The 27,805-nt window shown below is 37.9% G+C and overlaps 3 protein-coding genes across 4 annotated transcripts in view; 1 reads left to right on the top strand and 2 right to left on the bottom strand.

Moving 5' to 3' along the window:
* Nucleotides 1-5,985, bottom strand: part of ranbp9 (RAN binding protein 9) — a 30,747-nt gene extending 24,762 nt beyond the window's left edge. Inside the window, exon 1 of one of the 2 annotated variants that reach the window (XM_088085915.1) lies at nt 5,314-5,985. In XM_088085915.1, coding sequence (XP_087942041.1) covers nt 5,314-5,530 — 217 coding nt within the window. In that variant the 5' untranslated portion in view covers nt 5,531-5,985. The remainder of the gene's footprint in view (nt 1-5,313) is intronic. The other variant, XM_088085914.1, reaches the window with a different exon arrangement.
* A 1,577-nt stretch (nt 5,986-7,562) lies between these two features.
* On the bottom strand, nt 7,563-12,095 carry rnf182 (ring finger protein 182). Its single transcript, XM_088085917.1, has one exon. The coding sequence runs from the start codon at nt 11,827-11,829 to the stop codon at nt 10,993-10,995; it is 837 nt and encodes a 278-aa protein (XP_087942043.1). The 5' UTR covers nt 11,830-12,095; the 3' UTR covers nt 7,563-10,992.
* Nucleotides 12,096-15,675: 3,580 nt separating this feature from the next.
* retreg1 (reticulophagy regulator 1) overlaps nt 15,676-27,805 on the top strand; it is a 28,517-nt gene continuing 16,387 nt past the window's right edge. Inside the window, exons 1-3 of the mRNA XM_088085916.1 lie at nt 15,676-15,930; nt 17,542-17,648; nt 19,261-19,291. Of these exons, the coding sequence (XP_087942042.1) occupies nt 15,734-15,930; nt 17,542-17,648; nt 19,261-19,291 (335 nt within the window). The 5' untranslated portion in view covers nt 15,676-15,733. The remainder of the gene's footprint in view (nt 15,931-17,541; nt 17,649-19,260; nt 19,292-27,805) is intronic.

Genomic DNA, 27,805 nt, shown 5'->3' on the forward strand with positions numbered 1-27,805 from the left:
ATAACAGGGTTCATACACATCATGACCAACACATTTCTATGACTTTTCCATGACTTTGAGGCAAATTTTAAAGACCATTCATTCTCTGAAATGACCATGAATACTCCTTATCTGTTCTTTTTTCCATCACTATATGATGAACTTTCTTAAATATATATTATTTTTAAAGAATATATAGGAGCTGGGGAGGCATGTCAAATATTTTTTTAAGCACTTAGGAGGGACAGTTGTTTTTCATTTTGACTTGGGGGCAGGCAGCTTTAAATGGCTGTATTTTTAAAGTTTTCTCCAGCAACTTAAACTGATGGCCACCAATTTTAATTTACTCTTTCATCATCCACTTTTGATTTGCATGGATTCAAAGCACAGCGCAGGACTGCATGTAGATTTTTAGCACGGGTGGCTGTGGAGAGGATTAAACCCACAAGCCCGTCAATCATTGTCAGCCTGATCAAACAATGTGTTTAAGAAGCAGAGGGCACACCTCACCTGCAGTTTGTGATGCAAGTCTCTTTAAAAGAATACTACTCTGTGCAAATAAGGTCAAATTGCTGCAGAAACTATATACCAAAAAATTTTGCAACCTATTTATGGCGTAAACAGAAAACAGCCTGAAGGCAAATAAGAATTTCCCCCGATATTTTTACAGGCACATTTTTACTATGTAGTATTTTTAGTTTAATAACTGCATACATGCATTTTTTCAGTGGCTTCACACAATGCAACACAAGACAGTTTTTTACATTTGAATACAAATTATAGATTTATTTTTCAAACAGACTTTCAGCTTTATATGAAAGGGAAGGCAGTGATTCCAAACATATGATGCTATTTTACTAGATGACATTTGTATGAATACCCTTGAGCGCACGATGTTTCTTTCACTGTGAAGCAGCTCCAACTGTCAGCCTGTGAAAGCTAACGTTAGCTCAAGCAGCTAAAGTGCAGCACTGTCAACAGCAGCGTCAGGGTCAGATATCACAGATGTTTACACTGTTACTACGCAGCAATTTTGTTTTGTTATTAGAATAAGTGGACGGCTAGGTTTCTGTTTAATAAAGTTATGTATGTCGTGATTTTACTTTACTAATGCTGAGTAATGTCAAGTGTCACTAATGTACCTAAAACAGTTAATTTTTCCGTGGAAAAAGCTTGTGTGTAGTTTTGTTTCCTCAGAGGTTGAAGAAACTGGTTTGGGGAGAAAAAAGCCTGGAAGGACCCAACAACAAGATATCGCATAATTATATCTGACTGTTTTCATGCAGAAACTAGATGAGCTTGTGATTATGATAGACACAAACATCTTGTTTAATATTATGCAGACAACAACACAGGCCTGGAATTATTCTCATTATTGGTACAAAAATAAAATCGAATCACAATCAGATATTTTCCTCAAATTGCTCAACCCTAAGAGGAGGCACTTCTTATTTCACCTGATGATGAAATATTAGTAAGTAGGCATCGACTGATTATCGTCCTGGCCAATTATTGGGGCCAATATTTGGCATTTTTCTGATTATCTGTATCTGCATTTTATTTTAATGACCACTGATAAAATTGATTAAATTAAAAAGTGCAAAGAAAGTGTCAGCATGGGAGGAACTTTTACTTTGGGAGCTATTTTTTCATTTCATTTTATTTAAATTTTAATTGAAAAAAAAGAAAAAGGTTCCTGGGAACTTGCTCTATATGATGTTGAACATTTAAATTTTTAATTTAACATTTGTTAAAAGTATTTAAACAAAGTTTTGTTTTGTAGTTTGTTAGATTCCAAATTCTAAATATTGACATATTTTTTTTCATTTGTACTGTAAATGCATATCAGTTCCAAATATCGTTTATCATTCTCATTAACTATTAATAATTGGTATCGATAATGGCCCTGAAAAAGAAATATCGATCGACCCCTATTAGTAACAATCAGTGTTGTTAAGACTTGACTGTGTCACCAGGAGTCTGTTCCAAGAGGCAGGTTTAATTAGTGATCTGGGTGATAATATCCAAGGTTACCTAGGAAACACTTTCAAATCTGGAAAAATAACTGATAAACTAAAATAAAATACTTTACCTTCATTTTGCACTTGTCATACTGACAAAATGGTGGCTGTATGAAAACACAATTCATGTGAAGAAAACCCAACAAATACAACAGCCATCCCACAGGACGTGAATCCAAACCAAGCTGTCACTTCATTATCTCAGTATCAGTTAACGTTATCATGTGTTTATTCTTCAATCTGATTATTTTGTTACTGAATCATTTAATCTACAAAATCTAAGAAAACTATAAAAACTGATAATCATCAAAGCAAATCTTAAAATTTGGATCAATTTAATTGTCTGATCCATAAAGTGTTGGAATACTATGAAAAAAGCTCACTGCGATTTCCCAAAGCACAACCTCCTCCCAATTATATAATTAGCAAAACTCGGGGGAAAAAAAACAGACAATTGTAAATTATACATAATTATGCTCCCACGGATTTTTATTTGGTGTTTGGAGCTACATGCTCTTCATCACACCAGTTCACATTGTATTACCTCTTGTCCAGCACCTAGTTTTCTGTTGTCTGGATGTGAGTGCTTTTGTGAACTTTTTGTACAAATTATATAAACATCAACACAAAAAAATAAGTTTTTACCAATTATTTTGAGATTTTAGAAAGCAACATTAGAACAAACAATTCAATTCAAACTGCTTTTGGATGAAATATTAGCAAAGGCCTGACATGAATTATTATTATCAGGATTGTCTCAAGGAGAGCATCATCCAAGCCTGTTAGGGAATGACCAATTTTACAGTTTTGTTTAAAATTTGTTACAAGACAATAAATATGGCATGTTTTACATGTAACTTAGGTCAAAGTAGTTAATATATACAGGACGTGATGAACTCTCATTGACATTTATTTGGCATTTCAAGCTAAATGCTCTTCATTAGAAAAGTTAACAATGTTTTCTCCTCTTTTCCAGCACCTAACAAAAACAAGAAAATAATAAAAAACAACCAATTATTTTGAGATTTTATGATGCAACATCATATTATAAATATTCATAAAATCCTACTTACCCTGTCTGATCATTTTTAAGACTTGCAAGATTGATTTCAAACATTTTAATACAAATTAAGGCCTTATTTTTAGATTTTTGAATTCAATGCCTTTTAAGACTTTTCAAGGATCCACAGGAACCCTCTTCCTTTGTTTTTTTTAAAGAAATCAAGCTAATATGATCAGGTTTCAAGGGGTTAAACTTTACTTACATGTTAACAAGCAAATATTCAACTTGTGTGTTCAAATATTTTGACTTCTTAAATTAGTGATTTTCTTTCACTCCCTGGGGATGATTCATGTTAAATGTTGCACTGTTTAAAAGCTGAAGTAACACAACCCGCTACGAGCTATAGGATGTTTCTAGGATTTTAGGATTTTTTTTAGGACTTTTGAGCATTTCTAGGACTTTCAGATACTTCTAGGATTTTAGCACATCACTAGGGTTTCAGGACATTTCTCAGATTTTAAGACATTTCTTAGATTGTAGGACATTTCTAGCATTTTAGCATGTTTCTAGGAATATAGGATGTTTCTAGGATTTTAGGTCGATTAATAATCTTAGCATGTTTCCAGACTTTCTGCAGATTTCTAGGGTTTTTGGATATTTCTAGGATACACTTTGTGTTGTTAGAACAGGACTAAAACTGTATTCTTAGGTAACACAACAACCTGCTATGAGATCTCGTGGTAAATGTAGATGGATGTTTCTAGCATTTTAGCATGGTTCTAGGAACTTAGGGTGTTTCTAGAATTTTAGCACATTATTAAGATTTCTGGACATTTTTAGGACTTTAGGACATTCCTAGGATTTTAGCACATTACTAGGACTTCAGGACATTTCTCCTATTATAAGACATGTCTTAGATTTTAGGACTTTTGTAGGATTTTAGCATGTTACTAGGATTTTAGGATGTTTCTAAGGATTTAGCAAATTAGGGGGGCTTTTGGGCATTTCTAGGATTTTGGCACATTACTAGGACTTCAGGACATTTCTCAAATTTTAAGACATTTCTAAGATTTTAAGATAATTCTTTGTTTTTAGCATGTTTATAGGATTTTAGGACATATTTAGGATCTTAGTATGTTCCTAGACTTTCTGCACATATTTAGGGTTTGTGGATATTTCCAGGATACACTTTGTGTTGTTAGAACTGGACTAAAACTTTGTGCTTAGGTAACACAACAACCTGTTATGAGATCTCCAGGTGAATGTAGATGTATGTTTCTAGCATTTTAGCATGGTTCTAGGAATTAAGGGTGTTTCTAGGATTTTAGCACATTACTAGGATTTCAGGACATTTCTCAGATTTTAAGAGAATTCTTTGTTTTTAGCATGTTTCTGGGATTATAGGACATATTTAGGATCTTAGTATGTTTCTAGACTTTCTGCACATATCTAGGATTCGTGGGTATTTCTAGGATAAACTGTGTGTTGTTAGAACTGGACTAAAACTTTATGCTTAGGTAATACAACAACCTGCTATGAGATCTCCAGGTGAATGGGTTATCTGGAGACAGATCATTGTGGCTGTGACAAGGAAGAGTGTGTGTAGAGGGCCGGTCAGATCCAGAGTAGCAGAACACACCCAGGAAGCACAGTTACACCTTTTTTTTAACCTACCCTTTTTGTAGGCCGGCACCAAAACCTCTGTAGATAGCTCTGCTAAGCAACTAGTCAACCTGAATGTCACTTGATATACACTTAATAATAAACTCTCTGGAGCAAAGAGACCACGCAGACCTGTCGTGTCATCACTAACTATCAAGTGGCTTACAGTGATCATGATATTGTGTATTTCCTGACTTTTATTTGCCTAATAATGCTACATTAGCCCACCAAAAAAGGGCTGCTTAGCTCATGTCCATTTTGGCTAACGTTAAACGGTTATGTGACTCACACAGAGACTGTTTTTTTGGATGATTACGCGTGTATTTTCTCATATATTTATAGATATGTTGACGGTGAAAGCCTCGCAGTGACAGGTAATACTGCTAGCAAACTGGTTAACATGGTAGCAGGGACGCTAACGAGCTACTAGGTCAAATTTGGCTGTGGATACACCTCGCCAGCTGGTCGGGTTGCAAGATGTCCTCTGCCTTGTTGTTGATGAAGCCACTAGCCTAGCCTACTTTGTTTTTAGCCACAACGGCAGCTGGCTTTGATCCGCTAACCGTCGGAGCTAAGCTAACGTTAGCTCGCCTGGCGTTAGCACCGTGTTAATAAAGTGCTAAACTCGAGTGTGACTTGGTGTCATACCTTTATAGTGGACACGGAGGTTGTTCTGGGAGAGCCCGATGTAGCTAAACTTGTCCTTCGGGCTCCAGGAGCGAGGCAGCGGGGTCTCGTTTTCGTTAACGGCTGGGTAGAGCCGTCGGAGTCGCTGGTTGAGCTCCTTTTCCTGCTCGTTCAGAGCCGAGTCTCCGTGGACAACCACCGACATCAGAAACCCACAGCCCGACGACTGTCCGGACATGGCTGCGACACGAGTTTTTAGTGAATTGGCTTGTCAGCAACAAGCCAGCGCCACTCGTGTCGGTCAGCGTCAAGTTTTAAAGGGAGGTTTTAGCAAAGCTAGCTAGCAGGCTAAGCTAACTGGCTTCGCTGGGCGCAGAGAGGCAGCCAGAGCTGGTCGCTCGGGGAGCTAACCTGGCTAACGGCGCTTACAGCTCGGCCAGCAAAGGCGAAGCGATCGCCGAAATGGCTCAGGCTGACATTAGCTGACACAAAGCCACGATTAGAGACGCTAGAAGCAGACCACCCGCCGGGCAGGATCCGAAGAAAGTGGTTAAAAGACAGATAAGCGGGTCGTCGTCGGGCGCAAAGTAAAGAAGTAACGTTAGCGCTGACGGATCGACAAAGTATAATGAGCTCAGCTAGCCTCGATCTTTTGTTTGTTGTCGGAGCGACATCCGCCGATGTGATTGGCTGAGAGCAGCTCCACTCACTTCCTATGGGAATGTGAAATAAATACACAGCGAGCAGTCAATGTACAGCAGATACAGGTACTTATACACACTGTCTAAATACACTTGTGCGGATACACAGTGTGAGGTGTTAAAACTGCACAAAACTCACTCTGATAGAGTACTTTAGTAACAGGTAGACTTGCTTTGCTCGAGGGCCACTTTTGCAAAATAACAGGAGGTCAGGGGCCAGTTGCAGCAGCCCCATATGTTTTTAGGATTGTAGGATATTTATAGGACTTTAGGACATTTCTATGATTTTTTGGATATATCTAGTAGTTGGGGACATTTCTAGGATTTCAGGGCATTTATACGATTTTAGGGCATTTCTACTTTTTTATGTTTCTAGAATTTTAGTCCATTTTTCGTTTTTAGGACACTTCTAGGATGTTAGGACGTAATGGATTTTAGGAAATTTAGATTTCTCAGATTTTAGGAGGTTAGGAATTTAATTTATTCCTATTTCCAAGAAATGTTCCAAAATCTTGAAAATGTCTGGATTGCAGGACATTTTTAGGATTTTAGGATGTTACATGGATTTTAGAATATTTCTATGATTTTTAGATAATTCTGTTTCCAAGAAATGTCCTAGGACTTTGGGACATTTCTACGTTTTTTTTTTCATGTTTCTATAATTTTAGGTAATGTTTAGGAAGATTTTAGGAAATTTAGATTTCTCAGATTTTAGGACGTTAGGAATTTAATTTATTTCTATTTCCAAGAAATCTTGAAAATTTCCTAAAATCAGAGAAACGTCTTATTCCATAAACGTTATAAAATCTCTATAAATGTCCAAAAATCGCACAAAAGTCCTAAAATCCACCAAATGTCCAAAAATCGCACAAAAGTCCTAAAATCCACGAGATGTCCTAAAATTCTAGTAACGTCCTAAAATCAAATAAATGTCCCAAAATCCATTAAATGTTGTAAAATATCCTAAAATCCAAGGAATGTCCTAAAATCCTGAAAATGTCCTAAAATCCTGATAATGTTCTAAAATCCCAAATGTCCTTGAACATGTATGGGCAAGTTAAGAACCCTTGCTTTAGTGCCAATAATAAAGTGAGTGTTTTTTGGGACTAAAGATGCCTGTGTTTGGCCTAAGTGGGGCAGGTGGAGGATTTGGGAGGTATTGCCCCAGTGCCCATGCCTAGGACCGGCCTCGTGGTTGGCAGTAGTATATTAGTAATGACTGCCAGTGAATGAACTAAAAATAACAGCCTTTAAACTCTCACGTCTTGTCATGTTTTTGTTTCCAGCAGCTGTGATCAGAGTTATACGGTGGACTGCGAGCGTGCTGAGCCTGTGAAAGTCCCTCTCACCAACATGTGGGAATGTTCATTGCATCACGGAGAAGGAATCTGAAATGATGTTACGGTCCCTGTAGGGAAGCACTTGCTCAGATTCAGATTCAGACTCTCCTGGAAAACACAAACGGTAGACGGCCTGGACTGTTTATCATCAGAGAGACGTGTGTTGTAGAAGCAGAGCGGGGACAAAATGTTCTGGGAAAAGATCCTCTCTGTTTGTTTTATATTCTGCTCGGACAACTGGACGGGTGGAGTTTAACAGCATCATGACAGTGATGGAGGAAATACTTACAAAACATGTCGTAAGATAACTTAACCCTTTGAAGCTTGAGCAAATTGGCTTGATTTCTTTCAAAAAAGTGGGAAATAGGCGACAGACAGCTTAAAAAAAAAAGACCCATAAATCAGTAAAAAATCAGTAAAAAAAAAAAAAGTTTAAAAAAATTACCTTGAATTAGCAAAAAAAAATTTTTTTAAAATATGATTGTTAAAAACAACAACAAGGAAATGGCCTTAAAAAAACTGCTTAAAAATGATAATAGTTCACTAAATAATTATTTTAAATGTAGAATTCTGATCATTTTAAACATACTTATAAAACAAAAAAGTTCTCAATCTCCTTGTTTCTCGCAATTTGCAGAACATTTCTTGCCAGGTTTTTTCGTTGCCTTTTCCCGTGTTTTTGAAAAAATTCAATCCAAATCGATTCAATCCACCTGATGAGGTCATTTTTTAACCATATTTGGCATATAGAGAAAATAAATGTTATTTCCACTAGCTGCACAGCTGCAATTAGTATTGCTGCAAATCATTGACGTATCTCAGTTTCTGATAATTACTACTACTACTATTGCTACTACTATTACTAATAATAATAATAAATGCTTAGTATGTATTATATTGAAAATAATTTATTTTATGTTTCATAGTGGCATCATGACAAACACCTGGCATTTAAATTGATAAAATTCTAAAAAATGAATGAATATTTGATATTTAAAATTAGGACTGATATTGTTTTAAAAACATTCACTCAATGAAAGTGAAAAAAATAATATGAATGTATAATATGTGAAGATTTATTCTGAAAAGCACATTTTGGGTGCAGAGTGTTTTGAGTGTGTGTGATATTAAAGCGGGCCCTAAGGGTTGAGGTACACCTGTATTATTATGATAACCTTGAGGCACAGCATCCAGCTTTAAAGCCTTTATTATCTCAGCTGATCTTGTATTTACATGGTGCACATTTTCCCATTGATTTGTGCTGAACTGAGTCACTGCAGGTGAATTACCAACTAATACATACACAGTTAACAGTACAGGGAGGGTTTTTCGGGGCCCACAGGTAAATTTTGCCCCTCAGAGTTTTTTCTGGACTCGATTTCTGCAGTTCAGACAGCATGACGTAAGTTGTAATAACAGCATGACAGCTTAATTTGAATTTCAAATTATTTGTGTAAACACTCCTGCAGCCTTTGTGTCATCATTTGACTCAACAATCTGAGAGTCTGATGGCTCGCAGGTCTGGATTTCTGCAACGTCACTGAAGTTATTTGTTCTGGAGTTTCTGTTTTCTTTGACGGGATGTGCAGGGATGGATAAAACCTGGTGAAGCGGTGAGGGGTCATCAGTCATTGAGTGCTATCAGATGGGAGGGGAGACAGTCACAGCACCCTCTGCTGGTTCAGGCTCATCCCCGCCATAGAAAATCAGATGTGAGTAATAATGCATTTCACTGTAGACTGAACCGAACATAATGGACCTTTTATTTACTTATTTATTTATTTTTTAAACTCAAACTGACCTCCTCCTGCTTATGGAATAAATTCTGGAGCCAATTTGAATTTTTCATTTAATTATTAGAAATATTTCAGCTGCCAGATTTATTTATTTATTTTTTTTAGTTTTTTGGGGGGCATTTTTTGGTCTTTATTTAACCCTTCAAAACCTGAGGAAATTAGTTTGACTTCTTTCAAAAACATGGCGAGAGGGCAATGAGAAACTTAACAGGACATGGACTAAAAATTATGGAGAAATTAAAACAACAACAACAATAAAAGTTACAGAAAAATTATCTGAAAATAAGAAAAAGTCTATATTTTAGAAAATCATGAAAATAACCCTCCCAAAAGTGTTGAAAAAATATCATCTATGTACCTTATTTTTCCTGTAACATAATTCAAAATATAATATTATGATAATTAAAACTATAGTCTACTGGAAATTTTTTTCCCTCTTTTTAAAAACTGATTTTCAGGTAATTTTTTCAGGTCACCTTTTACTAATTTCTAAATTATAAAGACATATTTCAACTTCCAGACAAACATATTAAAAGGGTTTTTCACAGTTGTCAACACTCTGCCATTCATGCTGATTTCAGACTGCAGGACTTCATAAAAATCACAGTCGATGCTTTTATGGCCGTGACACAATGTGAAACAAATGAGTGTCAAAGACAGTTATTATTAACACCTTAAATATCCTCAGGTTTCTCACTACAACAGTGGGTAATTATGCACAAATATTTAGCAGGTTCCATCAGGATTGGCATTAAAATTTCTGCTAAATCTGATACATTTAGCTAATCAGGTAATTAATTAGTCAGCTACCAAGCTAAACAAAGCACAAATTAACATTTATATTTATGAAATACCCAGTTTGTGATGCACATAATGTTCTTGCTTTCATCTTCACTAAAAAATGAAATTTTTTTTTGTGTGCGATTGAAGTGTTTCGTTGGTGCCTCCATAATAAAGTCCCAGTGTCCTCAGATTAGTACTTTCTAACCAACATCTTCTTAGCTTGTGATGCTAAAATTGGTCAAATTTTCTAGCCATATTTAAAAAGAAAACATTATTAGGCATAAATTCACAAGATTAAACCAAAAATTTGGGATTGGCTGTAAACTGACCAGGCAGGGATGGCTGTAATCTTGTTTCTAAACGGACTAGTAGATTGTGATTTTTGCTACCAACAGATGGCACAAAAGTGTTCACAAACGAGGACATCAGGTCTAAGTTGTGCAAAATGAAGTATAAGGTGCAACAAGGTGCTGCCAGCTCACAGATAACATTTTATTTCAGGATCAAACTAACATATATCCTGTTTAATTTGTGACTCCTCCATATGCGTCTTTCTTGGTGAGAAAACATCCTGATGTCCCTTTTCGGTGCATTGAAAGTGTTTTTTTTTCACAGTTGACAACACTTTGCTGTTCATGCTGATTTCAAGAACTGCAGGACTTCATGAAATTCACATTTGATCCTTTTATGGCTGTGACACAATCTGAAACAGTTATTATTAAATATCCTCAGGTTTCTCACTACAACAGTGCGCTATTATGCAAAACTTTTAGCAGATTCCACCAGAAATGGCATGAAAGTTTCAGCTAAATCTGACACATTGAGTTCTATCGGGTAATTAGTCAGCTACCAAGCTAAACAAAGCACAAATTAACATGTATAATAATGAAAAGCCCCAAACTGTGAGCTCCGTTTGTAAAGCACGTAATGTTCTTGCTCTCTTCTTCAATAAAGAAAAGGAGCATTTTTCTTCTGCTACTGAAGGGTTTCCATGGTCAGTTACACAGTAACATCCCATTAGTGAATTCTGGAGATCCATTGTCAAGCATATTCAAAGCAAACCCGTTCATTCTGGTCCCATTACGGTGGCATGCAGTCCCACAGCTCATGGCAGATGCACTGGCAGAACCCGTAGACCATGATCATGACGAGGCTGGCGGGAACCAGGCTCACCAGCAGCACGCCGAGCGTCGTCCTCTGCATGATGAGCAGGTAAACCCCCATCGGCAGCGAGCTGAAGTACAGCAGCCCCAGCACCCACACCAGCGCCCGGGCCGAGGTCTGGCACAGGAGGGCCGCGCAGTTCCACACCGTCCACCTCTGCGTGATGGACGCCATGGAGTCCAGACTGGATGAGCGGTAGCCGCGGTTTGATATGTGAGATCCATGTGGGTGGAGGTCTTGTGTGGATGAAGGCATCGGTGGCGGCTCCATGATGGTAATGACCACAAAGTTTGGTGACCCTCGAATGGATGAGTAAGTTGTGGAGGAGGAAGACGAGGAGGAGGACGCGGATGTCACAGGTGGGATCATCAGCGAGCTCAGGCGCGTGGGGCTGAGCAGCAGCTCCGTGGTCGCCTCCTGGTGGAGGTGGAGGTTCCTCTGATTCCTGCTTTGGAGCGCCAGCGCCGCCACCAGGTTGCAGTCGTCCGGCAGGCTGCTCACCGCCTCCCCGGGCAGTCTGGTAACGTAGCGGCAGAATGGGCACACCACGGCGTTGGGAGGCGACTCACCCAAGTCCAGGATCTTGGCGAGGCATTTGGCGCACAAACGGTGGCAGCACTCGAGCACTTTCGGCCTGCGGCTCCCCAGGTTGTACGCGCAGTAGCAGATCTTACACTCCAGCTCCTCCGTGGTCAGTATGTCCACGTGGCCGCCACCTCCGCCATCTTCACTGCTCTGCAGCTCAATCATCATCCTCCCCCAAAACTCTCTCCTGCCTCGAGATCAGAAAAATCCAACCAGAAGCTCAGGTCCAGGCTCAGCACCGAGGGACACGGCGAGTTTCCCATAGATAGAGACGGTGACAATGGTCCACTCCACTGAAGGTCTGGGGTTCATGGTGACTGTCCAACAGGCTCCTGCAGTGCGTGTGTGTGTGTGTGTGAGAGAGAGAGATTTGGGAGTTGATGGGGGAAGTCCCTCGTGAGTTCTGGCCTCGGGGGTTTGCCTGCCTCCGAGCAGTTGGGGTAACGGTGCTTCGTTTGGGGCAAAAAAGCCTTTCAGGGGCCGCATGAGATAAAAAGAGAGAAAGTGAGAGAGACAGAAAGAAAGACACGAGAGAGAAAGACAGTGTGTGTGTGTGTGTGTGTGAGAGAGAGAGAGAGGGAGAGAGATAACTGTTAACACAGCATTAGAAGAGAACAAACAGAGGCGAACGGACAACAAAGCAAAGCCTGTACAAACCAGAGCTGGAATTTTCGAGCCTGATCTTTTGTTGCTCAGTGAAATTCAGTCCAATTAGTGGCTCACACACACACACACACAAACACACACACACACACGAGCGACTGAGTTTCTGCACGATAACGTTCAAGTCTGTGTAAGGATGCAAGCTTGTGCACACTCTTTGCAAGTGCTTGCAATAAATTAGTGCACTAGGGTGTGTGTGTGTGTGTGTGTGTGTGTGTGTGTGTGTGAGCTTGACTGTGAATGCACACTTGAAAACATATGAATGACTGTGTGTGACAGCATGTGTGCTCACTGTGCCTCATAATGCTCTGTTATTCAGATTTCATTAAAAAACGAAATAAATTTCACGATCCTCATTTTCTCGTACATTTTTCTACACTGAAGGACTCTTTGTTACAACTCCTGATTTTAGTAGAGTTAGTAGAGCAATCTAAACCAAAAGTATCAAAGTACCAAAAGTATCATCCTAGTATCAAAAATCATTGCAATCTGCTTTTTTTTTTTTACATGTGATGAAAAAGCTATTAAATCATACCTGTTGATAAACCCTAAATATTTCAAGGGATCAGAGCTGTTTTGTATGTATTTTTATTTTTTCTTAACTATTTGGGATTAGTAGCTCCTGATAAGTATAAAAACTGAGCATTGTCCTTGAGCAATAATTAGTTTTGAAAAACCATCATATAGGGATTACGGGTTCATTTTGAATAGTCATACGTGTCCAATTAAGTATAAAACTGTTTTTTTAATTGCCTGAACATTGTTGTGCAAAAACAAAACTGCAAACAATGCAGCTAATGTCCAGTGTTTTGTAACTCTATAAGTTAAGGTCATAGGTGATGGCAGGGTAGGGCTTGGTTGGGCTACAGCCCTACCAGAAATAGCCTTAGCCCCACGTTAGCCCTACCATTAAACAACCAAGAAAAGTCCCATATTAACTCCTCTGATTTTCACATATGTTTGCCTGTGTAGCCATTTAAATGATCCCACTTGCCATTGCCTATTGTTGTCATATTAGTAATTACATAATTTGAATTATTTTATTTCAATAGCATTTTGTTTTTCCACCGGGATCAGTGTGCCCCCTGTCGGGCCCCTGCAAACCTGAGCGGTACACCCCAATTATCGCTGCCAGTCTGCTGTACGCCGTCCCCGCGGTAAGTCGCATGTCTAGTAAGATCTCTTTAACTGCTTAGAAAATAGTGTTTTGTTGTTGTAAAATGTATGTATTTTTCATGTAACAATGTTGAAAAGCACTGCTGTTCAGTGTCGGGTGTTTGGTACTGATATTATCTTGCTGTGAGTTAATTTGTCGTTTAACCACGGTGTGACTTTGCTAGCTTGAATGCAACGTTAGCTTCAGAGGAAATCTTCGGTGTAACCGTGGTTACGGACTGTTAGCTGAATGATTTCTTTCTATGTTTTAGTCTTAATTGGAGCTTTTATGACGATGAAGGATGCTGTGAGAGCTAATGCAGTTCAGTGTCATCAGCTGTCCACAGTGTGCTGCCCGTGAATAAACGGCTAACGAAGCTAAAGAGAGGAGGCCTTTGCCTGGTTAATTACACAACGCAAGAGACGAGCGGTTACACCTGTACGCTCTGCTCTCCCGCTGACGAGGTCCAACAGCGCCTCCGCATCCTGACAGCGTAATGCAGTGTTGTGTAGTGATGGCGACAGCCAGGGCCGGCTCTTGGCATAGGCGATATAGGCGGTCGCCTAGGGCGCCATCTGCTGGAGAGGCGCCGCCACAGCCCCTCAGGTTATCACTGATTTGAGATCAGCGGGAAAGCTCGGACACGTTGCATCACTGACATCATTCGCATGCACCTTTACCAGCTAACATTTACGGCTTACTGCCGTCAAAAGTAGCTAATAGCTAACTGAATATAAGTTGGGAAATTGAAATGTCAAAATGGACCATTTCCAACCATTGGACCATGGACCATTTAAAATGCGCAAGGGACCGGTGTGTGTGTAATTTCCTGCAGAACAGACCGTCTGAGTCTGTTGCGCTTGGCACTGTGTGTGAAAAAGGAGACAGTGCAATCATGCTATAGTAATGATCCCAACCTGTGTATTATTTCTGGTTGCTGAAAGGACGGTATTACTTGACTGAAATTTTGACATTGATTTGAGCCTCACCAGTGTGTGGATTAGCCCAACCTTATATAGCCAAAAAATGTACTTGCACATCAGAGTATGTGTTGAAGAGAAGAGAGCTAGGCCTGGTGGTGAGTGGTGTGGGCTGAAGGAGTGGCCCCGGCACTGGAAAGTGGAGCAGGTCATTGTTGGAGATCACGGTTTGGCACTGAGCTCCGATCTTGATTTCGGTCCAGAACAGTGCGGACGGCGGTAAAAAATGGGTCATCTTCTCTTTGTAGTTCTTGGTTTTGCCATTACTCCCCAAGACGGGTTCATTCTGACTCGGTCATGTGTGGTGAGTGGCCCAGTCTGTCGGACATACAGCGTCTCCCGCACACAGGCGGTATTCATCTATCAGTCTGTCTGTTGAATTAATTGTTTACAACTTAAAATGTCATTACAAGTCACTGTAGTGTTATTTATACTACTATACTACAGTGTTGTAGTCGAAACCAAAGGTTTGTTTTCTGCAGGTACGTGTTTATGGTAGGAACACTGAGCTGATTTTATTTTAAGGCATTTCACCCAAAACCCATTCAAAGGTGCTGATAGTGAAAACCTCCCTTTACTCCTTCAGAAAGAAAGCTGAATCCTATATTGAAACTATCGACCTCACGCAGTATAAAAGCTGTGAAGACCATGAATCTGTGCCCAAAATTTAATGTCTTAATTTATTTTATCTTTATCTATCTCATTCATAAATATACTTTTTATATATATCTTACTGCTCTATTTTCAGTTTGTATTTGTGTCAATTATTTTTTTATTAACCCTTGGCATTGCATGCTTTATTTCTTGTTCATTTGTTGCTTTCTGTTACTGTTTCTACCTTGTATTATTTACGCTTAAAGAAAAGTTTTGAGAGTTTACCAGATCAAGAAAAAAACCCCCAAAAAACCAAAACAAAAACAAACAACTACAAGACAAACAAACAATAGACTTTAAGACCAGGGAACCGGAAGTGCAAAAAGGCTAAGGGGCTTCCGCGTTTTAAGACTCACAACTCTATTTATCCCCAGATTGGGAACCAGTGCTTTAACCCAACTTTAAATAACTATTTTCACATTTTAAATGTTAGAATTAGCTCATTGCAGAGCAAATAAAATCACTATTAAAAAAAAAAATGCAGTCACCGTCATCGTCTCAAACGCGGCGACCTTTATTTTGAAAACCCATCACCGGAACTACTATTCATAACCACCCGGTGAACTTGACGCGGACCTCTGCTGGAGCGGCAGACCGGAGGGGCCCCGGTTGTTTTCCAATGCTGGGGAGCCGGGAGACAGGAACAGCGGGCGGCGGGGAGTCGGCTGGCGGGCCGCCGGAGCCGCTGAGCCGGGCACAGCGCGGGGAGGAGCCGCCTCCCGGCCGCGCAGGGAGCCGCCTCACCGGCCTGGTCAGCTGGAGGCAGAGACCGTGCAGGACCTCAGCGCTGTTTGCTGCAGCCAACACGGTGATCTGGTAGGCATCATGACGCAGGGAAACCAGACACACTCCCAGTCTGAGAGCTCTAATTACAGGGAAAACTATCATGACTTTGGATTGACCCTAAATCCTAGAAAAAAACATCATAATCATATTAATATGGATATATACATATATATATATATATATATATATATATGTATATATCCTATTAGCATGTTAAAGGCAATTATGTTTTTAAGGGCAAACGATTCTTTGTGTCCAGTTACTGTTATAGGCACCAGTATTAAGATAAATAAATCAATAAAAATGTGTATTTGTACTTTGTATCTTATAATGTCAGCTCAATATTCTCATGACATTGAAAAATCTGAGGTTTTTAAATAGTTTGTTTGTTTGAGACTGTTTTTCTATAGTTTCTTATGAAAATTCACAATAATATTTAACTGTAAACTCACGGCTGAAGCGAGAATTTTGTTATTCCCCCTCCCCCCAGTGACCTCCTACTGCAAATAGACAAAACAAAATTATAACATTTAGTAGATATTTTGATTTTTTAAAAAATGTTTTTTAAAAAAAAAATGTTTTTTACTGATTGTTAAATTATATTTTCCTGTATGTTTAATTTCGCCACACTGCCAGCAATAACATTTATGTAATAATAGGGAAAAATAAAATGCTTGGTCACTGGAAACAGCCGTAAAATATCCCTTAAATTTTATTCTAGTTTTTTTAATACCGTTTTTTTGAGGTTAAACAGTCGTTTCATTGTCATTCTGTACGTGTTGACACTTGAGAAGAATGAAACCTGTGACACGAGTCCAGCAGCGTACGATAAAGTGAGAGTGTACCAAATAATAAATAAATGAATACATAAATAAATCTAGAAATAACTTAATACCTGAGATTTATATTTAATAACTTTTAAAAAGTTGACTTCTCCATGTTGTTTTAAATAAAACTCCTTCAGAAATTTTCTTCACATTTCAGATATTTATAATACGGTTAAATTATATTTTCTGTACATTTTTATCCTCACTCTCAGTAACCTAAATTGCCATACAACATTATTCCTGTGCAAAAATACAAATTACATTTATTTGATTTTTTTCCTCTAAAAAAGTGTAGAAATACAGACAAAAGTACCAAAATCAGCTCTTAATAAAGTCACTCTGTGTAATTTATATGTAATGTTAGAAAGTCATCCCAGAAACAACAGGATGGACATGTCCTCCTTGTCATGTAATTTCAGTTACAGTATAACAACAGTACTTTATGGTAAAGAATTCAAAGAAAAATAATTTACCTTTTTGTCTTTAATATCACATAAAGACCTCTGATGTGCTGCATTATTTTGATACTGACAAAAAATGATGGAAATCATAATATAGAGTCTATTAGATGGTTTTTAATGGTATTCAACTGTAATCATACATCACTACAGACTGTAAACTTTAGTTCCTTCATTGCACTAAAATGTGGATAATTTTGGGACCATATCAGCAAATTCAGAGAATATTATCTGCAATATCAGCTTCAGTCCAAACATATCAGCGTCAGCCTTCAAAAGTCTGCTGAACAACTCTGATACGTGACGTAATAAACGGTGTCTGATATGAGTGAACTCTTTGTTTTGTTCCTCTTCAGGTTTGTGGCCTTCAGCTCTCTCCGAGCGTACAGCCTCGTGGCCGTGCTGATGGCTCTGCTGGTCGTCACGGTGACCGCCAGAGACGTCGCTCGGTCCAGATCCAAAGGTAAGACCTCATACTCACAGGCCACTTTATCAGATGCACCTGTTAGTTAGCTGCTTGTTAACGTAAATATCTAATCAGTCACCTGGCAGCGACTTAAAGCATTGAGACATGAAGACATAAGCAGGACGATCCGCTGGAGTTCAAACGGAGCGCCAGAAAGCTGAGCAAAGGTGATTTAAGTGACTCTGAATGTGGCGTGGTCATTGGTGCCAGACGTGCTGCTCCGAGTATTTTCAGCAAAGGTTTAAAGGTTTAAATAACGCAGAAAAGTGTCTGAATGCAGCGCAAGAAAAGTGATTTGGCTTCAGGTTTATCAAAGAGTCGAGAAAATGTTGAAAATAATCTCCAACCACTGACAGCAGTTTGTGTCAAGCTGCTTGAGTCCGGCTCAGACGCCCAGATGATTTCATCCTGATGGCGACTCATCAGCTTGATGAGAAAAGGACGAGACGAGGATGAGACGCAGGTGGTGACTCATCAGTCCAAACATTACTCACTGTTACTCCCATTTAGACCCGTGTTCTTCATGTCAGGGCTGTTTTTACTCAGCGGGATGGAAATAAGATGCAAATCAGAAATGATAAAAGCTTTTTTATTTTCTTTAACTGCGTCTCTGACTTGTTTACTCTTAATATCAGCTGACTGTGAATCCTGCCAAGCCAGCGTATGAGCCTAAACACAGAGAACAGAGGAAGTCAAACTCTTAGAGATATTAGCGATGTGTTTTATGCGTCTGGTTTCGTTTATTTTCTTGTCATGTTTTTCCTCCTGCCTGAACCTGCGGCACATAAAGTGTCTCCAGCTGTTTCATTAAAGCTGGACATCATGAAATGTGTCCAAACAGTAACAGCAAATGTTTAAATGTTTGAGTCAATACCTGAACATTACAGAGGGAGGCCTTATTCCACTAATATTTAACCCTTTGAAACATGAGAAAACTGGCTTGATTGCTTTTTCTAAAAAAAAAAAAAAAAAGCATGGGAAGAAGGCAATGAGCAGCTTAAAAAGCAACGACCTATTCTTGTAAAAAAAAGTCCAAGATAATTCTAAATAAAATAATATTAAAATAAAAAAAAATTATTTAAAAGAAAGAAAACAACATCAACAACCAAACAACAAAATTACCTTAAAAAGTGCTAAAAAAATGAAAATATATAATGTTTTTTTTAAAATATATACTTACAATAATTAGAAATATTTTGGGACTTTTTTAGCCTAGCTTTAAAAAAATAAAAATTAAATAAATAAATCAAAATCTAGTAGGTAGTCTAATCCATTTTTCCTGCAATTTGCAGCACACACCGTCACACTGTCACACTTTGACACATGGACTGAACTGTAAATGTACTGAATTTGTCATTTTTCACCCTATTTATAAGCAATGTAAAATATGTAATAAATGGAAGGTACGTCTTAGATTAACTGTTTATAAATGTACGCTGTATGCCATTATGTTTTACTGCTACGTAGACATATTTTATGCAATAATAACAGAGCTTTTCTACATTTTCAATTATTATGTTTTTTTTTTAATTGTCAGTATTACACCATTTTCCAGAGATGTGACCGACTCAGTGATGATGAATAATTGATGTTGTCTTCTCTCCCACAGGAGCTCATTTATGGCGCAGCATGACTGCAAGGTAGGACACTGACTCTGACGTGGATGTTTGTTCATGTGTGTGTGTGTTTGGTGTGTGTGTGTTTGGTGTTGGGCAGCGCTCACAGATGATGGTTTTAGTTCTACAAACACATCTAATAGTGAAAACAAGGGTCGTCGTCTTGGTTGAGGAGAGTTGGCAGTTGGGGTCAAAGTTCCCTATTAGCTCATTTAATCGGGAAAGATGAGACTGATGCTGCATTCATGTTACGTCGAAAGTTTGTAGTTTCCAAGTTGGGAAGTCGTTCTTCCGACTTTGTTGTGTTCATGAGCTTTTAGGCTGTAAAGTGGGAACAACATGGAAGCAACAAAGAAGATGGGTTGTATTTTAATGCTGAGAGCGTTTAAACAAGAGGTTGATAGCTGTTTCCCTTTTATTTATTTATACATATATATATACACACACACACACACACACACACACACACACACACATATATGTGAACCAAATGCAGTGAATGACTTTGACTCTAGAATACAATTGAGTGTTTGACAGCCACAGCATTTCAGCCTGCTCCAGCACGCGGACATGTCCGTCAGTCTGCTCCAGCACGGACATTTCCGACAGTCCCCGGCGCAGACATGTTCGACATCCCGCTTGGACATGTCTGACAGCCTGTTTCAGCGTGCGAACATGTGAGACAGTCCCCAGCGCGGACGTGTCCGATTTGATGTACATCGTGATATATATCCATATCAACTCATATGAAAAAATTATTGTGGTAACACTTTTTCCATATCGCCCAGCCCTAACGTGAATTAATAAAAAAGTTTCTAACCATTGACTAAACACTGACTTTTGACGCCATGTTTATGCATTTATGACGTCAAGTCGGCAACTCATGTTTTAAAAAAACGTTGTTATCAGTGTTAGTATCGTCCCCTGGCATGCTTTATAATTAAGAGTTAGCTTGCTACAGCTAATAGATGCAGATACTAAAATGTGAAACTACTTACAAACCTTATGAGAGATGTAATGAAGTAGCTGAAGCAAGAGAAAATCTAATTCTCTCTGGACAAAAACAACCTTTTATTAATCCTTTCAAACACATCACATCGTCTTGAATTATGAGTCCTTTATTCTGAACAAGGATTTCAGAGAAATGAATCAGAGATCAGAGTTTTGCAGCACCCCCACCACCATTTAATTAAAAAAAACAAACTATTTTTATGTTATTTTATTATTATTCTGTTTCATCCCTGTTGTTTTGGTTAACTGTACATATGGGTATAGGTACTGGTGTAGATGTTGATTGTAATGTATTATTTTGTTTACTTGTTAAAAAACGATTATAAAAATAGTAAAAAATTAATAAATAAAAAGTGCAGCTATTAAAGTAAAGGATGGCTTCTGGAAACAAAATAATGAAATATATATATTTTTTACCGTCATTTGTTGACACCGTTTCTGCCATTTCTGCTGCCCTGATTTGTCACACAAATATCACAATTCAGCAACTTTGGTAATCATCAAAATTTCCCACTCACTGAATGTTACTGATATCGTGTAGACCAGTGATATGTGTCAAACTGAATGCACAGATGGGTTAAACGTGTATTTTTTCTGAGCGTAAACTCTGCGCTGCGCTGGACTGTTGTGAGGCTGCAGCTGCAGAGCTGATAGGTCACACATGACTGTCTAATCTAATCCTCTGTGAGGCCGAACCTTGTGACGGCTCAGTTTCAAGTCACAAATCGCTCACCTTCTGTTTAGATTAATCAATCGAGGATGCTGGGAAAAAAATAATTATATTAATCTAATCTAATCTAATCTAATCTAATCTAATATATATATATATATATATATATATATATATATATATATATATATATATATATATATATATCTATATATATATATATATATATGTAATTGTTATATTATTTTAATGAATTAGAATTTTTGTCATTTTTTCCTTACATTTGAACTTTCACCACTTGGTGGCGCACACACAGCCTGTTCAGGATATGAAACACATGACCTTAAACACCAAACTGAGCACAGACTGTAAAATCTGACTGTAAAAACTCGATATCCACTCACCAAGTCAGTTATTTTGGATAATGTAGGTTAAGGTAATCTGTTACTCAAACAGAACAAAACTAGGGGAAAATATTATAGCTATATTTATAATTCATATAATTACCCATTCTAAATTATGTTACAGAAAATCATCAGGTCACTTCCTTCCTTACCTTTAAAAAAAACTTGGACAAGATGTAACTCTTGGATTAAACTCTTGTTTATTTAACTTTTACTCTTGTGGACTTTCTTCATGTTCACTCGTTTAATTATTGTGATGTACTTCCCATCAAAATCTATTGTTTTAAAAGCTGATTTTTCACTATCTTCTCAGTATTAAAGATTACAGATTTACTCCTCATCAATATACAGTAATATGTAATCCAATGTACTTATCCAAAAACTTAAATATAAATTGTCAGATTTTAAAAAAAATATTGTTATGGTAATGAAAACATACACAGTCACAAATACAAGCAATCAAATTAATATGTGTTAATAGTTTTTGCACTTGTTGGCCGAGTCATTCTAGTTTGTATCTGTGTGGTGGAGGTTGGGGGAGTCACATTGGTGTGTGTGTGTGTGTGTGTGTGTGTGTGTGTGTGTGTGTGTGTGTGTGTGTGTGTGTGTGTGTGTGTGTGTGTGTTTTTGGGGGGTGGGGAGGCGACGCAGCTGCCGGCCGTGAAGCCTCGGTGGGATTCAGCAGAGGTGACGGGGATTTGTGGGCGCCGGGCTGGATGCAACACATCTGAGTTATATAACTGATAAGCGGGTGAATCGAGGTCAGGGGCGACTCGCCGAGTGACACGAGCCGCGTTTTCAATTGTGTTCTCACGATACAGGAATCTCTCACGTTGATATGATGTGAATAACTTTGATATCTGATACTATTTTTGAAACCATGCGGGGAAGTGACATTAGGGGAATACAAGCTAAAAATATTATTAAAATATAAATAAAACAGCAGAATGACCACAGCAAACATTAACGAAAAGGGAAAGCGAGAAAGCGGCTGGTACCGATGTATCCATGCTGCAGAAAATGAGTATTAAAGTACAGGTCTAACAATAATCAGACTAATGCTGCGCACACATGGAGCGCTGAGTGTTTCCCTGTCGATATGTGTCTGTCCGTTTAAACGTGACACAGAGCCTTCGTTTCTTTATGATTTGATACTTTTAGCACTTACCAATATAAAGTTTTATTACAAACCTGTGTGTTTTAGTATGTTTTAATTACTTTAGCTTTTCTATTTTATACATATATATTTTTCTTATATTTTTTTAAATCTCTCTTCTATTTTCCTGTTCTATACCCTCTCTTTTTATGAAATATTAATTTCGCACATTTTATATTATTTAAACAGTCATTTTAACACTATAGCTTCTATCAATGCACCCAAACATTAGTAAATTTTCAATTTATTTTATTTTATTTTATTTATTAATTAATTTAATTAAATTTAATTTAATCATTTAATCTAATTTTATTTTATTTTTTATTTTTATTTATTTTTAAAAAAACAAAAAACTTTTAGGGGGAACACTATTCAAAGGGGGAACACGCTTCAAAACAACACTGGCAGGCAGCAAACTTGATGTCATTTTAGTGAACGAGAGCAGGACGGTAGACTCAGGCATGGAAAAGTGCAAAAATATGCAAACGCGAGTGTCCCAGCCAGTGTTTAGTCTGTCCATTCTGGGCCACTGTAGAAACATGGCAGTTAAACGTGGCGATCTCTGTAGACAAGGACCTGCTCCCTAAAGAGAGAGGTAACGAAAACACAACAGTTCTCATTTTCAGGTTATTATACACTAAGGAAAACATACTTTATGTTATTTTCAATTTTTGCCAATATGTAAATCCTGCACACTGGAACCTTAACGGGTCAGAAACTTTTTAAAGTATAATGTCGCCTTCACATGCTCCTTGGAAATATCGTATTTACGAGTTACGAGCACCTGAACGGCTCTCCAAAGTCGTGGTCACGAGTGGGAAATTGGGAAATTGGGAAATTGGGAAATTTCAATGATATTCAAGATGCCAAATAGTTACATTTCCGTGACGTTTCAGGGCAGAAATGAAAGACAACGTGGAAACAGTGTCAACATCTGACAGTAAAAAATGATATTTCATTATTTTGTTCCTGTGATCGATCATTTACTTTTAGTAGAATCACATTTTAGTATCTGCATCTCTTATCTGCAGCAAAAAGCAAACTTTGAACCATAAAGCAGCCAGACGAGGAGCCAACATTTATAACAACGTTATGTCAATGTTTGGTCAATGGTAAGAAAATTTTTAATTCATGTATTGAATATTATTTTTTGATCACATGTAAAGTGTAATATGGTATTAATGTAAACTGTTAGCTGTCCGTCTAGATTCGTGACCTAGATTAAATATATAGAAATATTTGAAAATATAATGTATAAATATATATGTAAAAAATATATTAAAAAATATATTAAAAAAATAAAACAATATATAAAAATATGAATAGCTGAAAACCTTCTTTTTTGTAGCTTCCATGTTGTTTCCACTTTACGACCTCAGAGCTCATGAACACAACGAAGTCGGAAGAACGACTTCCCGACTCGGAAACTACGACCTTCCGACATCACATGAACGCAGCATAACTGTTTATCTGGCTGATGTTTGACACCAGCAGCAGGTCGCTTTGTCATAGTTCACATGAATGTCTCTCTGCACCCTGTGTCTCTGTCTCTGTCTGTCTCTCTCTGTGTCTCTGTGACATTTGGCCGGCTCGGGGTTTTGGATTGTGTTGTTGTCACCTGCTGTTGTCTGTCAGCGGTGTCTTGTGGGTAGTTGTGCATCAGGCTCGGGCAAAGCCTTGTGGGAGATTAGCTGCTGACCCAAAATGCGAGCTGACAGCTGTTTGAGCTAACAGTGTCCGTCCCTGTTGTGCTTCTGTGTGTGTGTGTGTGTGTGTGCGTGTGTGTTATTTAAAATAATAGAGTTACTTTGTTTTGGATGTATCTGTTGTGTGTTTACGTCTCAAAAAAGTGTCTGACTTTGACACAGAAGAACGTCGCTGTTCACATCCTGTTTCCTGTTTCAGTAGCTGTCGGCAGTCGTCTGCTCAGCATGTCGAATGTTTAACACTTTAGGGACTTTTTTTTACACACACGGCATTTTACACACTTTTTATTCTTCATTTTGTGATAATATTGTGTGTGTTCATACATACAGTAAACATTTTGATAAGATTGTGTATTTAATCAGTGAATTTGCAGCTCAGCTCCTACAATAAGTCTAAAATACACTGTGGAAACTAAATAGTTACATTCAGACTGTTCAGGTCCAAAAATGCTCCATTGAAACCCATTCAAACTGACATTTTTGATCCCACAGCCATCAGAGCAGAAAAACAGGACTTGTATTATTTCTGGGTGTCATTCTGGGCTTTTGACTCTGAATTTGTCATTTTGACTATTTTCCACCTGATGAGGTCATTTTGACCATATTTGGCATATGGAGGAAATACATGCTATTTCCACCACGGTCACAATGAATGTTGCTGCAAATAATTGACATATCCCAGACTGCGATCATCAAAAAAAAAAATCGAAAATATTAATAGCTAATAATATTTTTTTTCATCTAAAAACATATTTGCATCATGGCAAAAACTTGGCATTTAAAGGTTTAAAATTCTGAAAATCAATGAGTATTTGATATTTATGGTTTAGTTAACAAAATAAACTTAATGAAAGTAGAAAATATAACTAATGTTTAACATTTTAGGTTTTGAAAAGCTCATTTGGTGAGCAGAGCTGTGGAAGTGTGAATGTTTAACACTGCATAAAAAATATTAATGTATAAAAATCAATGTTGCTTTAAATCACTGACATATAAAACGGCTGCGTGTCATCAAAAACATCTGCTTGTAATATAGCATGTAGTGTAGTGATCTGAAAATTAATGAATATTTGATATTTATGATTAGGAATGATGTTGGTTGAAAAATTAACTTAATAAAAAGTAGAAAATGATGTTAATAGTTTTTTGCTTGATTTTTTTGTATGTAGTTAACTAGAAAACTAAGGAAGGCAAAAGACAGAAAAAGATTTATTTTTTAGGACTTGTTGGACTGAGAGTATTTTTTTATTTTCCAATGCTTCAGGAAAATGAGATCCTTTCTGACATAAACAAACATATGATAAACACGTAGAGCACGATCATCACCTTCATGTGTGACCATAAAAACACACGTCATTCTCACATGTGGACGAGCGTCACGTGACTTTAAATGGATTTTGTTTTCGTGGCTTAGAGGAAAGACACGCCGTGCTGCTGTTTGTTCCCACAACAAACACAAAGTGTCTTAAGAGTTGTGAAACCTGAGCGCAGTGTGTGTGTGTGTGTGTGTGTGTGTGTGTGTGTGTGTGTGTGTGTGTGTGACTCAGCTGTTTCTCCACTGGTTCAGAGGTGTGACATGAAGCATTTGAGCCAATCAGATCACTTGACACAGTGGGGTGTGTGTCAGAGCGAGGCCCTCTGATTGGACGGAGGCCGACTGGTGGAAAACAACACAACAAACCAGCCACGAGTGTTTCATCACACTCAGAAGATCCCAGCAAGTCACGAATAAACAAGAGTCACGGGGTCGAAGTCTTCAAGTGCTTGATCGAGTTGTCCACTTTAAATAACACAAATTGTTACGACATTTGGAGCAATATTTAAATATTTTTCAGATCTGTATAATTAAGTTCACAACCTTGTAAAGTTAACGATTATGATCGTAAATACCATTAAACAGCCTGCACTGTGGTGAGCACCAACAAACATGAAAAGCGTGCAGCTTAATGATTTTAGATTTGATTATAGATTATTACGATTGTGAGGCAGTAGAACAGATATTATCAGAATCAGTTTAAAACTGAAATTGTTACAGTTGGATTTTTTTCTTCTCCACAAGCTTTTAATGTGGAGGATTTACATGTTTCCTGATGAAAATATTTAAACTTTAAAATTAAAAGATAACAGCTACAGAGCCATCGCAGTGTTGTAGTGAAACACTGTTAGAGGTCGACAGATTATCAGGGACGATATTTGGCATTATCCGTATCGGCGTTATACAATAACGATCGCAGATAAAATTAATTAATTAAAAAGTGCAAAGAAAGTGCCAGCATCGGAGGAACTTTTACTTTTGAAACCTCAGGGAGCCTTTTTTTATTTATTCATTTTTTAATTTAAATTTTCACTTGACTTAAAAAATAACCTGCGAGGAACTTGCTGAATATTCCAGTTTTGTGTTGGAGTTTGTTATATTCCAAATTCTGAATATTGACAGAAAGATTTAAATTTTTATTATAAATGCATACTGGTTTCAAATACTGGTTACTGGTCTCAAACCAATATCAGTCGATCCCTAAAACACTGCATAGATGTAAATGTTTTTCTACAAGTTTAAGGACTCAGAAATATATAAATATTCATAAATATGGACCAAACTGACCCGATAAGACATAAACAGAGATAGAGCTACAATGAATAGTAGGGCTTTTATATGACTGACATCCATCTGTCTATCTATCTAAATATCTATATGACTGATGTCGATAAACCAATAGGCCAAAATAATACATAAATAAATGTTTAAATAATGGCCCAAATAAATAAATACACTTAAAATGAAGAAATAAATATGCAAAATGGAAAAAAATGGTAAATTGAATAAATAGGGGAATTTATATACAAAATCAGCAAATAAATACGAAAATGAATAAATTGCTAAATTAAATGGGGAAATTGAATAAATATTGTCATTTTTGGCATTTTCATTTATTTGTTGACACATTTATTTTTTAATTTTTTTTTGATTTTGTGAGTTTCAGTCCTGATGTTGAAAACATCCGTGCCTACAAGGTTGGAAATGAACTTTTTGTCTACCTGTCACTTTGGCTGGTGGAGTCCAAAATCTACCAGCCACTCAGCAGATAACCACTGTTTTTTCGGCTGGTGAGTGAAGCAAATGTAGCAGCGACTTGAATACCAGCGTTTGGCTGGTTTGTAATTTCCAACCCTGCCAACGTCACAACCTCAGACAGTGACGCAGATAATATTAAAGCGGCATCGATCTTCGATCTCACTCAGCAAGAATGTGCATTTTCCAAAATGTCGAGTGTTTGGGAAACAGGCACATGTCCCCTCTCATCCTGCTGTCACCGACACAGGAGCAGGGAGGTGGTGTTGGGGTTGTTGGTGGTGGAGGGTGTTGCTGTTTCTACCCCCTGACCCCGTCCCTCTGTCCTCCTGATGGCTGTCGGCTGGAATGTAGTGTGACCGGGTTATTTTTAGACGAAGCCGCTTGAAATACTCCAGCCGGGGCTTCATTGAGGATAAACACAAGCTGCTCTCGCGCCGTGTGGCACGTAAAACCTGAGTTTGGCTCGAGTTTTTGCCGTCATTTTTATTTCACAGAAAAAACTAGTTGTTTCTATCAGC

The sequence above is a fragment of the Plectropomus leopardus genome, chromosome 12, assembly GCF_026936395.1.
Source record: "Plectropomus leopardus strain MGB_pleo_1.0 chromosome 12, ASM2693639v1, whole genome shotgun sequence".
NCBI lineage: Eukaryota > Metazoa > Chordata > Actinopteri > Perciformes > Serranidae > Plectropomus > Plectropomus leopardus.

Coding starts and splice junctions, on each gene's coding strand:
- rnf182 (XM_088085917.1), bottom strand. CDS start 11,829: ATGATGATTGAGCTGCAGAGCAGTGAAGATGGCGGAGGTGGCGGCCAC.